The sequence below is a fragment of the Hemiscyllium ocellatum genome, chromosome 23 (assembly GCF_020745735.1).
Source record: "Hemiscyllium ocellatum isolate sHemOce1 chromosome 23, sHemOce1.pat.X.cur, whole genome shotgun sequence".
Classification (NCBI taxonomy): domain Eukaryota; kingdom Metazoa; phylum Chordata; class Chondrichthyes; order Orectolobiformes; family Hemiscylliidae; genus Hemiscyllium; species Hemiscyllium ocellatum.
The window spans coordinates 8,257,811-8,272,932 of NC_083423.1; the positions used below are offsets into that span (position 1 = coordinate 8,257,811).

Sequence of the window (15,122 nt, forward strand, 5' to 3'; positions counted from 1 at the left end):
TCCGAAGGTTGGGACTGAGAAAGGTGGGGGGAGGGGAAATGAGGAAGGTGGAGTAAGCAGTACCAACTGAAGTTGTAGATTATGGATGATTCACTTTGCTTGGTTGGAAAGTATAATCTTTAGAGCCAAGAATGTGATGCTGGAAAAGCACAGCAGGTTAGGCAGCATCCGAGGAGCAGGAAAATCGATGTTTTAGGCAAAAGTCCTGATGAAGAGCTTTTCCAGCACCACACTCTTGTCTCTAATCTCCAGCATCTGCAGTCCTCACTTTCGCCTAGTATAATCTTTAGTTTATCCTTTCTATTTACTGAGGAGAAAGTGAGGACTGCAGATGCTGGAGATCAGAGCTGAAAATGTGTTGCTGGAAAAGCGCAGCAGGTCAGGCAGCATCCAAAGAGCAGGAGAATCGACGTTTCAGGCATGAGCCCTTCTTTCTACTTACTGCCAAGGTTTTGTTTGAAATCATGTTTTGGAATTTTCTTTTCTATCTTTTATTATTTTAAATAAAGTCACACCATCATTTCTGCTCAAAAGAAGTCTAAATTTCTTTCATATTCCTCAGTATCCAATTCAATAGCCTGTGGTCACATAGTCCTCAGTTTGGATAATTAAAACTGCATTCAAGAACTGCATTTGTTTGATCAGAGAATTCTATGGTTGAACATTCCACCAGCTGTACTTTATTGGTTTACTGTGTATATACAAGTTTCATCAACTTATAATGGTTACATTTCACTAAATTTGTGAAGACCTCCCATCTGAAATCCATTCTCACTTGTTCCTGACCCTCCTAAAAATGGTTTTTCATAAATGCCATGGAGGCGACACCTAGTGTGTATCTGACATATTCTTTCATTAATAGTCTTGAAAGGCAGCGAACTGTATGTTATAACTTAGAGACTCAGGAATTAATTTTAAAGATTTTAGCAGATTAATATTGACTGTGTCTCTGTGGCTTTTTCCTGTTCTAGTCTTTATGGGTACATTTAAAACAACTGGCTTAATGCCCTCTGTTAAAGCTGCTACTGGAGAAATTTATATTAATATGCTTAGAGGTCTGCCCCTAATACTTCCAAATCTAATTGCTGAGCATGCATTCTTACTGCATACCCATGCAGAAGTCTCATTGATCTTTCATTTTAAGGCACTTGTCTGTTAGTTCATTTTGGAAATCCAGTTGGAAGAGCAGTCAGACAAAACAAGGAAGTCTTGTTTGGAAAATATCACTGAAGATAATATCTGATCTAGCCCAGCTTCGCTCTAATTCACAGTGAAGGTGGAGAAGGAGACATGATAATGGGTGGGTTTAAACATGTAAAGCCTTTTATTTTTATTGTTTAAATGGGGACCAACTATTTTTGCCAAAAGCTGCAACACCAACTTATTTGAGGCTGGCCCCTGGAGACAAACTGTTTGCTCATTTGCAAAAACAAAGTAATCTTGGATACAAACTGAACTCTCAATGTTTCCAATCTACGGAAATCTCAGGAGAACATCTGCAATGGAATCTTACAAAGTATGTGGTTACCAGGGAAACAAAGCATGACATTTGTAACAGTGCAAAAGCCAACTAAATATTGCTTTATAACAAAAGTGGTGAAAAATGAACATGATATTCTGCTCCAGCTATTTACGCGCTAATGTTCATTTGCACTCCTTGTTGTTTGAAAGAGATGTGACACAAGATAGTCTTTATATGATCCATCAATCAGATTGACGGCATTATTCTTTGCAAACCAGCAGTTGACCTGATGTTGCCCATTGTAAATCCTTCTTTGCTTTTTCACCACAGGCACGAGGCGGTCTTTAATATGTAACACAATTGCTGACCCCTTGGACACCTCGCTTCCTTCCCTCCAGGCTTCTGTCTGATTACGATGTCTTGCTGGTCTAGTTGTGTTGGTTGTTGTTTCTGTGATTTGCACAGCACTGTACAAGAACTGACCTGCAGGAGAAATATTGATAGAATAATGTCTGGTCCTGGAAAGAAATATGGAACAGTGCACAGAATTTAACCCATTAATGAGCAGGGTATGTCAATCCGACTGGGGATGGGGCATCAGCGTTTCATCATAAAAAAAGTGACAAAAAGTGCAGAATCACCGACAGGTTTTGAAAGAGAATGAGAATTATAAAATTCTTCATGCAATGCTCTCTCTTCTTTCTTGATCATGTTGATTCTGTAGTGGTGAAGTCTCTAACGGTGCCTATCTCTCCTCTCGTGCCTCACTCAAATGGCAATGCTTCATATGTGATCCCACATGTTGACATCAATGAGTGTCAGTCTCCTGTGTTCATAGGTCAGTGGTGGGGACACATTTTAGCATAAACCAATAGTGACCATGCCTAATGCCTTTCAAATATTTTTAAGCAAAGGCCACTCGATAACAGGAACACTTTTAAGAGTGTTGTATAAATGCCCTACCTCAAACTTTATCCCATTCTATTTCAAATGTAATAAACATTTTGGAAAGATCTGTCAAATTCCTTTCGATTAGATTCCCTACAGTGTGGAAACAGGCCCTTTGGCGCAACAAGTCCACACCGACCCTCCAAAGAGGGTCTTAACCCACCCCCTCTGACTAACGCACCTAACATGATGGGCAATTTAGCATGGCCAATTCACCTGACTGGCACATCTTTGGATTATGGGAGGAAACCCACGCAGACACGGGGAGAACGTGCAAACTCCATACAGGCAGTTACCTGAGGCTGGAATCGAACCTGGGACCCTGGTGCTGTAAGGCAGCAGTGCTAACCACTGAGTCACTGTGCCACACTAAATACTCTCTGAGTTACTTCTTATTATGGATCAGAATATGATAAATATATTGTTGCACCTTAGATATTTAGCATATTTTTTGGGAAAACAAATTGTACTTTTTTTTGTCTGCAACTTCAGGTTAAAGTCTAGATTAGTCACTGATTTCTTCCATCTCAGACCATCAAGGCTGTAGATACAGGGTCCAGTGAAATTTTCAAGCCTCAGATCATGGATATTTGTTGGGACAGTATCAAAAGCAATGCATCTACAATAGATGAATAGGTAAAGGTACAGGTCTGCTACCATTCTAATGTTAGAAGGATTTTTGAGGGGCTGCATGGTCCACTGCTGAATCTATATTTCTTACTGGCTCAAGATGAAAAGGTAAAAGATTTTATCCCTGATTTCAACACCTAAATGAAACATATTAGGTGGACAACTTAAGGGAAAGATAGAGAGAAAAATGTCCCTTGGCTGGGCACTGTAAACCACAAAGTCACAGTCTCAGAATAAGTTGCCTGACATTCAGGAATGAGATGAGGTGAAATTTCTTAACTCAGAGCTGGAATCTTTGGAATTCTCCAATCCAGAGAGCTGTGGATATTCAGGCATTGAGAATATTTACAACTGATGTCAATAGATTTTTTAGGTGCTGTAGGACTATTGAGATTGTACAGGAAAGTTGGAGGTGAGTTGGAATTCCAGCACGTTAAATGGCAAAGTAGCCCTGACGGGCTGAATGGTCCACTCCAGATCCTTTTTCTTCAGCTCTTATGCAGTGAGATTGAATGGGTAAGGAGTGAGACAATGCCAAATGCCCAACCTCACCCGCATGAGTTTCAGGAAATGTGACTCTCGCTTATTATCTGCTATCGGCATGTATGAGAAGTATATTCCCCCACTTGCAACAACTGAAGAATTACCATGATGAAGATAACCATATTTACCTGTATTCCAAGGACTCACAGAGTCATAGAGATGTACAGTATGGAAACAGACCCTTCAGTCCCACCCGTCCATGCCGATCAGATATCCCAACCCAATCTAATCCCACCTGCCTGCACCCGTCCCATATCCCTTTCTATTCATATACCTAACCAAATGCCTATTAAATGTTGCAATTGTATCAGCCTCCACCACATCCTCTGGCAGCTCATTTCACACATGTACCACCCTCTGCGTGAAAAAGTTGCCCCTTAGGTCCCTTTTATATCTTTTCTGCCCGCCTCTGGTTTAGAATTGAAGCAGATTGAGATGTGATAGATAGATCTTCCCTCTGTTTACTGTCCCCAAGAAGGAAGTGCTCGTCACTAACACTCGATGAAAGCCATGATGTGGAGGTGTCAGTGTTGGACTGGGATGGACAAAGTTAAAAGTCACACAACACCAGGTTATAGTCCAACAGGTTTATTTGGAAGTACTTCCAAGTAACCTGGTATTTTGTGACTTTTAAATTTGATAAAAGGATTAACATCTCCACTTTTACCCCAAATTTAATTTGTGATTAAAGAGAAAATGGTGTAATCCTCAGCATTAGCATTAACCTAATGAACCCATAGGGTTTAGAAACTTTCTTTCATTACTTCTGGCAGCAGTTATTAATAATGTGAAAATAAACTTAAATGGTGGGGGGGGGGTTCTTTCCCCTAAATTGTGCTTTGTCTTAACAGAAGTCTGCTGTGATTGAATGAGCTAAGGCCTGGAAATATTTAAAAGGTTCAGATTTCGCTTTTGCAGCTTGGTTTTCAACTGACCCCACTGCCTGCGCAGAACTCAATAAAACTTACCCAGTTTTCATTTATTACTGTGTACATAACATATCCTTAACTAGCTATTAGCTTACATGACTCATACAGTCACTCCCCCCACCCCCACCCTTCGGAATCCTACAGATGTGAAAAGGCCAAATTTCTGCATGCTAGCAAGGACAGCTGTCCGTGGGAATAAAATAAAGCACTGAGTCTGTCAGTTGGGCTCTAATGAAATAGCACACACTATTATCTTCAATTCCACGTGTTTACAAAGTTCAGGCACAAACGAAGGTGAGAAAAAGCAAGCCATCAGGATTAATATGTTGTAATAGCCTCTTTTGTGGGGTCCATCGAAGCATTTCCTGAGCACCATTCTACACAGATGGCTGATTTCTGTCATCTCTAAAGGAGGAAGCTATAGTCGCATGGTGCAATGAGAAATTCAAAGACCTGAGCTAATGACCCAGCAGTACAAGTCCACACCCACCACAGCAGCTGAGGGAATGTTGATTAAATAAATCTGGATTGAAAGGCTAGTATCTGAAAAGGTGACCATTAAACACCAGAGTTGTTTCAAAAATCCATTTTGCTTTTTAATGTCCTTGAGTGAAGGAAGTCTGCTATCATTACCTGGACGTACGTCTGTGTGACTCCAGAACCGTAGCAATATGGTTCACTCTTACTTTCCCTCAGAAATCAGCTGTACTAAGAGGAAAGCTCACTACCATCTTCTTAAAAAAAGTTCTTTATTTCATATCATCATATTCGTGTCTACTTTTCCTTTGGGAAATAGTCAGGAAGTGTTGGAATGATGAGCTTTTATTATATTGTTGAGTTGCAACACAGAGGCACTTTCTGAGATCGTTGAGTCCTGGAGTAGGACTTGAACTGAAAACCTCTTCACCAGAGCTAGGGATGCTATTAACTATATCACAAGCCCTTTCCTCAAGTGAAATGATAGGAAAGCCAACATCCTTAAAACTAATAAAGTGCAAACTACTGAACAATTTCTGTGATTTACCTATAGGTCTGTTGATTATAACTGATATGAGATAGTTTCTTACAGTGATATTTCAGTCCTTGGCCCCTATTGCACTGTCCCACTGTCCTAATATTTGCTCCAGGAACAGCGCCTCATCTTTCAGTGAGACATTTTATCGTCTTTGACTCAATACTGAATTCAACAATGTCAATTTTTTTTAGATTAGATTACCTACAGTGTGGAAACAGGCCATTCCTATTCCTCATTTTGTTTCCTTTCCTTCATTTGGTTTTCATTTCCTCCAATTAATAGTACACCTGGGAGGCAGTGGCATATCAGTAATGTCACTGGATTAGTAATCCAGAGTCCCAGGCCAAACCTCTGGGCCATGGGTTTGAATCCTACTGTGGCAGATGGTGAAATGTAAATTCAATTAAAATCTGGAACTGAAGAGCTGGTCTGATGACAGCCATGCAATTGCTGTGGATCATCACAAAAGCCCATCTGGTTCTCGGCAAAGTAAAACTGTTGGTTCATATGTGACTGCAGACCCACTTAATGTGGTTGACTTCCCTCTTGGGAGTTCTATTATATTGTTGAGTTGCAACACAAAGGCACTTTCTCAGATCGTTGAGTCCTGGAGTAGGACTTGAACTGAAAACCTCTAGACCAAACTTGCAGATTGAGTCAGTAATTAAGAACACAAATGCAATGATGGCATTTATTTTGACAGGACTTGAATATAAAAGCAGGGGTTTTATAAGGCTCTGGTTAGGCCACATTTGGAGTACTGTGCGCAGTTTTGGGCCCCATATCTCAGGAAGGATATACTGGTCCTGGAGTGTGTTCAGAGGGGATTCACGTGAATGGTCCCAGAAATAAATAGCATAACATATGAGGAATGTTTGAGGACTCTGGGCCTATATTCGATGGAGTTTAGAAGGATGATGGGGCATCAATTTGAAACATCCAGAATACTGAATGGCCTGGACAGAGTGGATGTTGGGAAGATATTTCTATTGGTAGGAGAGACTAGGACCTGAGGGGTGCAACCTTCGAACAAAGGGAAGACATTTTAGAACGTAGAAAAGGAGAAACTTCTTCAGCCAAAGAGTGGTGAATCTATGGAATTCACTGTCACAGAAGGTGGTGGAGGCCAGGTCATTGAGTATATTTAAGACTGAGATAGATAGGTTCTTGATTGTAAAGGGGACCAAAGGTTACGGGGAGAAAGTGGCAGAATGGGGTTGAGAAACATATCAGCCATGATCGAATAGTGGAGCAGACTCAATAAGTTAAATGGCCTAATTTCTTCTCCAATGTCTTATGGTCTTATGATAATTAAGGATGTGTAACAAATGCTGGTCTAGCCAGCAATATCCATGTCATGTGAACAAAAAAGTAAACCTCTTCTTCCTTTGTTTCTTTTCTTGTCCCACCACAATCACTCTGAGCCTGGAGGACTATTTACCAGTGATCCAATCTCTTCCATTTCCCAACCAGTCACAAAGCTTCCTTTTGTCCTTGTCCCACCCCACTCTTGCTGAAAACCAGTTGCAGCTCTTGTAATCCAGCTGCCCAGTTCTGATTAAAGGTAACAGGCTTGAAACGTCAACTCTTATCAATTTTTTATAGATGCATCATAGAAAACATTCTATCAGGATTTATGATTTGGAGGTGCCGATGATACTCCACAACCACCTGATGAAGGAACGATGCTCCAAAAGCTCGTGCTTCCAATTAAACCTTTTGGACTATAACCTGACGCTGTGTGATTTTTAACTTTATCTGGTTTTATTACGGCTTGGTATGGCAATTGCTCTGTCCGGGACCGTAAGAAACTATAGAGAGTCGTGAACACAGCCCAGTCCATCACACAAACCAACTTTCCATCCTTTGACTCCAACTATACGTCTCACTGCCTTGGGAAGACAGTCAACATCATCAAAGACTCCTCTCATCCCAGTTATGATCTCTTCCAACCTCTTCTGTCAGGTAGAAGATACAAAAGTTCAAACACACTTACCAATAGATTCAAAAACAGCTTCTTCCCCTCTGTTATTAGACTTCTGAATACTCCTCTCAAATTTTAAATTTAAACTTGATCTCGCTCTCTGTGCACCTTCTCTGCAACTGTAACACTGTATTCCTTACTCTGTCCTGTTACTCTCATGCACTTTATCAGAATTAATCTACCTGTGCTACACTCAAAACAAAACTTTTCACTGTACGTAGGTACATGTGATCATAATAAATCAAATCAAATAAAAAAAACCCTTTTGTTTTCCCCTGTCTGTTCAGGTGCTTCCTAACCTGCTGAGTATTTTTCAAGCATTTTATTTAACGTAGCCTCACAGTGGTCTGCTTCTTACCGTTTTCTTACTTAGCTGTGATATAACACAAATTATTTTGAGTGTGGCATAAGGGGAACTAATTTCAAAAGGAAACACTGGAATTTAAACCAAATCTATTTCAGGAAGGTCTCACATTGCTCCACTTGTGACAGATCAGTGTACAGTGATCTGTTATAACAACAAATACAAACTACATCAAAGTCCTATAAACAGGGACTGATCACTTTCTTTCTGGGTTGAGGGTGTAATTTTGGATAAAACGTCAGATTCCTTAAATGGACTTTTAAAACCAAATGACAATCTTGATTGATGACATATAAAAGGGGGATTCTGAACTCCCTCATCAACCTGCACCTCTAACTCCAAGGCTCTGTAAAAGTGCAAAACCTAAACTACCCTCTGACAAGGATCACCCCTCAAAATGTAGCACCTGCAAAAGGTCTCACCACTGCACTCAATTATAGGATCTTGGCGCCACTAGCATTTATTTCCCAGTTTTACGACTCTGAGACTGAGAAGCTAGATCATTGCAGAGACAGTTAAGAGCAACCCCTTGCTGTGGATAAGACAGACAAGGAAAGGACAGTACATTTCATTTTGAAATGAATTTGCTTTTACAAGATTCTAGTATCCAGTCATGGTCACCACTAGTGACTCAATTTTTTTTGTTTCAGGTTTATTGAATTGATTGAGTATAAATTCCCCAACTGATGTTGTGGGATTTGAGCTCATCTCTATGGATGATTAGTCCAGGTCTCTAACTTGTTAGTCCAGCAGCACTGGAGCTCTACTACCACAGCCCCATAGGATAAAAAAACAATTTTGTTAGGATCCATGTTATGATGTAATCAAGAAAAGCAATGCAGAAGAAATATTGTAAACTTGTTAAATTTCACAAAAGGTTTAACAATAACACCTACTGTCAAAATGTATAAAGAGAACAAGCTGTTTACCTAAGAGTCCGTGAGCACTGGAGGATAGTCCCTTCTTGTTAAGAATATAGAATCCCAGATGATCTCTCTGATAGGGCGCTGGATTCTTGTACTGATGGACCAGGATGACAAAGGAGATGTATTGCTGGACTGTCACGGTGACCTTAGATTTAGCAGTGACAGAAACCACCAAACCTTCACTTTCTACCTCTATGGTTTTATCACAAGATAAGATAAATCTATCTCGGCTGTCGAAGATGACCTTGTGAGGTGTGATTTCGATGTAAGAGCGGGAAGGTTTACTGACAATGATAGTGATGGCACTGAAATAGGTGCGTTGCTTCTTATGCCCATTGAGAGGTGCTGGAGCTCCAATCAACTGACCATTAACCGTCACTCCTGCCAAAAACCGAAGATACTATTACTATTAGGCATTTGAATATTTAAGTCATTACAATGGCTGAAAAAAAACATCTCAACCACAATCTCTTTTGAAATTACTTATCAGCGTGGTTTAGTGCCAAAGCAATAAATAATAGATCATTCTTTACTTCAGTTGCATGTCACAGAGTCATGGAGATGTATAGTACAAAAACAAACCCGTCGGTCCAACTTGTCTGTACCAACCAGATATCCTAAATAAATCTAGTCCCATTTGCCAACATTGGCTGATATCCCTCTAAACCCTTCCTGTTCATTTACCCATCCTCTTACATGTTGCCATTATACCAGCCTCCACCTCTTCCTCTGGTAGTTTATTCCACACATGCACCACCCTCTGCATGAAAATGTTTCCCCTTAGGTCCCTTTTGAATCTTTCCCCGCTCACCTATGCCCTCTAGTTTTGCACTCCCACTCTGAGGAAAATACCCTATCCATGCCCCTCATAATTTTGTAACCTCTATAAGGTCACCCGTTAGCCTCCAATGCTCCAGGAAAAACAGCCCCAGCCTGTTCAACCTCTGCCTACTGCTTAAACCTTCCAACCCTGGCAACAACATTGTAACTCTTTTCTGAACCTTTTCAAATTTCACAACCTTCTTCCTACAGGAGGGAGACCACAATTACATGCAGTATTCCAAAAGTAGCCTAACCAATGACCTCCCAACTCCTATACTCAATGCACTGACGATTAAAGGCAAGCATACCAAACACTTCTTCGCTATCCACATTCAATTAACTATGAACCTGCACTCCAAAATCACTGTTCAGCAACACTCTCCATGACCTTACAAGGTTTTTAACGGGGATACAAGTCTTTTTCTGCATGAAGAAGCCAGTAGCTATACTAATGCAATTAAGGAAATCCACATTGAGCCCTATGACATTTTTATTCAGTCATTTCTGAGGTTTGCCAAATGGAATTAAATCATTGAGGAATCTCATATTACTCAAATTGGGGAGGTGCCTACAGTACTGGAGAATATTAAGACACTTCTGAAACCCAGACAAACTGTTAAATGCTTATTACCCCAAATTTTCACAATAGTTATGACAAATTACTGTTTGGACCATTAACTGCTCAGAAAAAAATCCTTTAGTAATTCAGGGGCTATAAGTTAAAGGGATCTGATTTTTTTTTAGGATATGAATAGAAAGATGGATAAAGGGTAAACAGCAGGAGTAGTACACATGGATTTCCAAAAGACATTCAATAAGGTGTCACAGAAGATAAGAAATCTGAGAGTTGAGGTACAATATGAGTATGGCAAGAGGATTATTATAGATGGGAAGCAAAAATAGTCAAAAATAGTGCATTTTCAAGTTAGCAGGTTGTGGCTCATGAAGTGCTACAAGGGGTAATTCTTGGTACTCAGCTGTTTGCAATCCATCTGAATAATCAGATCGCGAGACAGGATACTATATTAATGTTACTGGTTACATGGAGCCAGGTGGGAATTCAAGCTTGAGAAAGTCACAAAGAGGCTGCAAAGAGATATAGACAGGTTAAGTGGGTGGGCAGCACGATGGTAGATAGGTGTTTAATAGGGGAGCGTGAGGGCATTCACTTTTGGTTGTGAAATTGGAACAGTAGAATATCTTTTAAAATGTGACACATTAATAAAAGTTAATGTTCAGAGCAACTTTGGTGCATTTTTAGAAGAAACACAAAAATTTAGCACGGAGGTATAATAAGAAATTAGAAAGACAAAATTTGGCCTCTATTACAAGAATGAAGCAAAACACCAAACGAACAGTGGATGCTGGAAATCAGAAACAAAATAGAAATTGCTGGAAAAGCTCATCAGGTCTGGCACAACGGTTCTAAAGACGGTTCACTGGACCTGAAACAGTAACTCTTTTTTTTCCACAGATGCTGCCAGACCTGCTGAGATTTTCCAGCAATTTCTGTCAAGAATGAAGAGGTTTTGCAACAATTGCATAGGGTTCTAGGTATGTGTGAACATAGCCAAACTATTGTGTACAGTCTCAGTTTCTTGAAAATATACTTGCATTACTGGTGGTAGAGTGAAGGTGCACCAGACTAGATATTGTGATGAGACCATTGATTTATGATCAGTAAATGGGGTTTATCTAATTAGAACTGTTAAGACTATGTGAGGAGTTGGCAGGGAAGATATTGAAGCATTTCCTCAGCCATAGAATCAAGAATAAGAAGGTAGTTTCAGGATGAGTGGCCAATCATTTAGGACTGAGATGATGAGACATGTCCTCACTTAAAGGGTTGTGAATCTTTGGGATTTTTTGCCTCAAAGGCTTATGGATACTCCGTTGTTGAATATATTGAAGGCCGAGACAGAGAGGATTTTTGGTCTCTCAGGAAATCCAGAGATATGGAAAGTAGACGGGAAAGTGGAGTTGAAGGCCAAGCTCATCCATGACAACAGTAAATGACAGAACAGGTTCAATGGACCGAATAGTCTCCTGCTTCTACTTCTAATGTTCATAACTGACCTGAAATATTGTGTTCAATTCTGTGCACTGCCTTCGTGGAAGGACATCAAATCCTTTGACATGTTAGAGAAGAAATATATTTGAATGGTAACAGGAATAAGAGATGCCTATTATGATGAGAGAATGGAGAAGTTGGGGTTGACCTCATTAGAACAGAGAAGGTAAAGAGGACATATATGATGGAGGTGCACAAAATCTTGAATGGTTCTGACAGAGTAACTAAGAAGAAGCAGTTTCCTGGCAAGAGGTTTGGTCACCAGAAGAGACAGATTTAATGGAAAATAAATTGAGGCAAATTGAGAAAACGTGCATTTATACGTGAATTATGAATGCATTGGAATGCATTGTCCAACAGGGTGCTGGGTACAGGTACAATGCTAGCATAAAAAAGAGGATTGGGTATATACTTGAAAGGAACTAACTGAGGAAAGAGCAGATAAGTGAGGTCTATTGGATAGCTTTAACAAAGAGATGGCCTAAGCACAATAGGCCAAATGGTCTTATTCTGAGCAGCATCAAGTTACAAATCTCATCATGATGAACGAAAAATATTTCAATCTTTTAAAACTTGTTCAGTTTGCTACTCACCAGAACCTTCGTGATCAGACACCAATCTCAGTATGTTACCAGGCTCACCATCTATGTTAAAGCAGACGGAAAACTTGCCCAAGGGGAAGTCAACAACAAAATGCGGATCCCCGTCAGCTGCATTAGAAGCAAATACCACAGTTTATATGGACCATACTAAACGGTCAATGTTTGGAACAAGAGTGCCTTTAGTTTATTGGTTTGCCTTTGTTGCTAATTATTTATCACTTCTCATTTATTCTTAAAAGGGTCCTGGTGCACAGTTCCAGTCTGCACACTGGAAAATCTGGGACAGTATTCTCATCGAAGGACAATAAAACTGATCAGTCAGGCATCAAATAGCCCTACCTGCTGCCAACAACCCCCCCCCCCCCCCCCACACACCACCCACTACCCTACCCAACCAGGAGTCTTAAAAGTTTGCAATCTCTTCTTCAGTTTACACCACTACAAGAATCTTCACATGTTGGAGATGATGCATGATCTATGTTCACTGACCCTACGAAAACATAGTTTATACGTAAACATAGACATAATATACCAACAAGCTGCTACCTCAAGGGCCTCTCTCTTTGATTATAAGAAACTAAGGACTCTGGACTGAACATGGGCAGGAGAAGGTCCTCTCTATCTCTTAAGAAGAAAACTGCCAGAGATAGCACTGATTAGACAGAAACTTTGGAGAACTGAGAACTTAAATGATACCTACAACATTTGCTACTGTCAGCCCAAAATTACAACTAAACAAAGTCAACTCAACTTAAAACCTTATGACTAGAGAATAGCCAAAAGAGTCTAAATGGCATGGACTTTTATCTTCCTTTTTGTATTGATTCTCAGACTGTCTGATGAAAGATGTTTATGATGGATCCTCTGGGAAATACGGATAATAAGCGTGTAGTCCTAAAAACAGATTGTTGGGTTAATGCTTCTGAGGTAAACTCAGTCTTCTTTAGATGGGAGAGGCCAACATGGTGCAGTGAGAGGTTAATGGTGATCTTTGAGTATAATGTTTCTTTCTCCACCCATATGAGGCACAAGCAGTCAATAACCATATGATCCTGAGGTGTGGCCCATCCTTACACCATTTGGGGTTGGGAGGGAGAGGTGAGTGGTCAGTTAGCTCAGTTGTTTGGACAGCTCGTTTGCTGCTATGTTCAATTTCCACATTATTGAGACTACCATTGAAGAGCTCTCTTCCTCAAACTCTCCCCTTGCCTGAGATGTGGTGACCCTCCGGTTAAACCACCACCAGGTATCTCTCTCTATAATGACAGAGCAGCCCCATGGTCCTTAAGACTATTGTGACATTACATTAATCCATTCAGGGACATGTGAATTTAACTGATAGCTGGGAGGTACCCTTACTCGTATTTAATTAGGGATTTATTGGAGACTTGATAATATCTATATTCCAAATGCCAAAAGTCATATTATTCACTGCATGTTTGAGTACCCTTTTTTTTAAAAGTACTAGCTGAAAGTTTTTCACATGACTCGCCTGTTGTAAACATGGCCCTTGTATCTTTAGTAGTTTGACTTCAAATATTTTCCTTCAAGCTCCCTCTCTTTCAAAGGGAACAGAAGTTTGCCTCCCACTCAGCTGCCCCTTGCCTTTAGTGGAATGCCTTGACATCACCAATAATGTCCTTTTCTTTATCCCCATTGTGAACCCCTCCCTCGAAGGCAAAAGTTAATGTCACATTTTTTAGAACCAGTCTCAGTGCTCAGAATTCTTCGATCTTTGGCTAACTATCTGTGAAACCACAATCTCTGCTCCACTATTTTCCCTCGTATCAATCAACCCAAAAATAATTTGGTGACAATGAATAAACAACCATATATCATACGAAATAGAACTAAAAGTAAAATTTGGCTCATGGTTACAAATAGTCAAATAAGCACATTGATTTTGTCAGTGTGTAAATGTGACTGGATTTGTGTAAAATGGTTCAACTTTAATGCACCAGCTTTTGCAGTATTTGATTCTAAGGGGTGTCATTTCTAATTACATAGCTGTAATAACGATTCCATTAAAAAGTCCATTCACTATTCCACTGTTAGTGTATACACAGCTTTATTTCAGGCCTTATATCATTAACCATACATTCTGGAAGAAGAAATAGTTCTCCAAAAGAAAAAAAATCTATTGACGTTTTCCCTTTATCAAATCATAATAATTCAGGCAATTAGCCATACAGTAATAGGTTTGTGCTTTTAACTAGCTCTGAGAATGCTTCTCACACCGCACTTAAAAAGCTGAACCCTGTGTAGTTAGCAGTGTGGTGCAATAATGAGCCAGGTGCTGTAATCTCTGACCTCACTTTGAGTCACTACAGTGTGTCAAACTATTGAGTTGAAGGGCCTTTAGTGAGGAAGTTCAAAGTTGATGCACTTACCTGATGTTTTTGAAACTGCTACTGTTTTCTTTGTCTTTCTTAAAGATGTGCTCTCTAGATAAAGAAATGTCAGTCTTAAAATTATTGAATTTAATTCTGCCTGAATAACATCTGGCAATTAACTGCACTTGTCTTTTTGTGAATACTTAAAATAGATTCTTGAATTTGTGAATTGGAGATTCCACACTGTTATGGAAGAGGATTGGGATTAAGGGCCATTAAATATTCATTTTATTTAAAGAGGTTTATGAGTTTACTTCAGATAATGCCCCATCATTAAAACAAATAAAGAGGATTGACTCACCAGATCTTTTTCTTATCAATGCATAAGTATCCAGTGCCAACATCAAATGACTGAAATAGGAATGCAGTTCAAATTCCATTTTAAGAAAGAATCAAAATGATAATCCTATGAACATCACAAAGAGGTTCAGGA

At 39.8% G+C, this 15,122-nt stretch overlaps 1 protein-coding gene across 3 annotated transcripts in view; it reads right to left on the reverse strand.

The window, feature by feature from the left end:
• Window positions 1-1,305: 1,305 nt before the first annotated feature.
• itih5 (inter-alpha-trypsin inhibitor heavy chain 5) overlaps window positions 1,306-15,122 on the reverse strand; it is a 61,153-nt gene continuing 47,336 nt past the window's right edge. For all 3 annotated transcript variants that reach the window (XM_060843099.1, XM_060843098.1, XM_060843097.1), the window contains 4 exons: window positions 14,687-14,740; window positions 12,288-12,404; window positions 8,805-9,182; window positions 1,306-1,945 (listed from right to left, as the gene is read on the reverse strand). In XM_060843099.1, coding sequence (XP_060699082.1) covers window positions 1,638-1,945; window positions 8,805-9,182; window positions 12,288-12,404; window positions 14,687-14,740 — 857 coding nt within the window. In that variant the 3' untranslated portion in view covers window positions 1,306-1,637. The remainder of the gene's footprint in view (window positions 1,946-8,804; window positions 9,183-12,287; window positions 12,405-14,686; window positions 14,741-15,122) is intronic.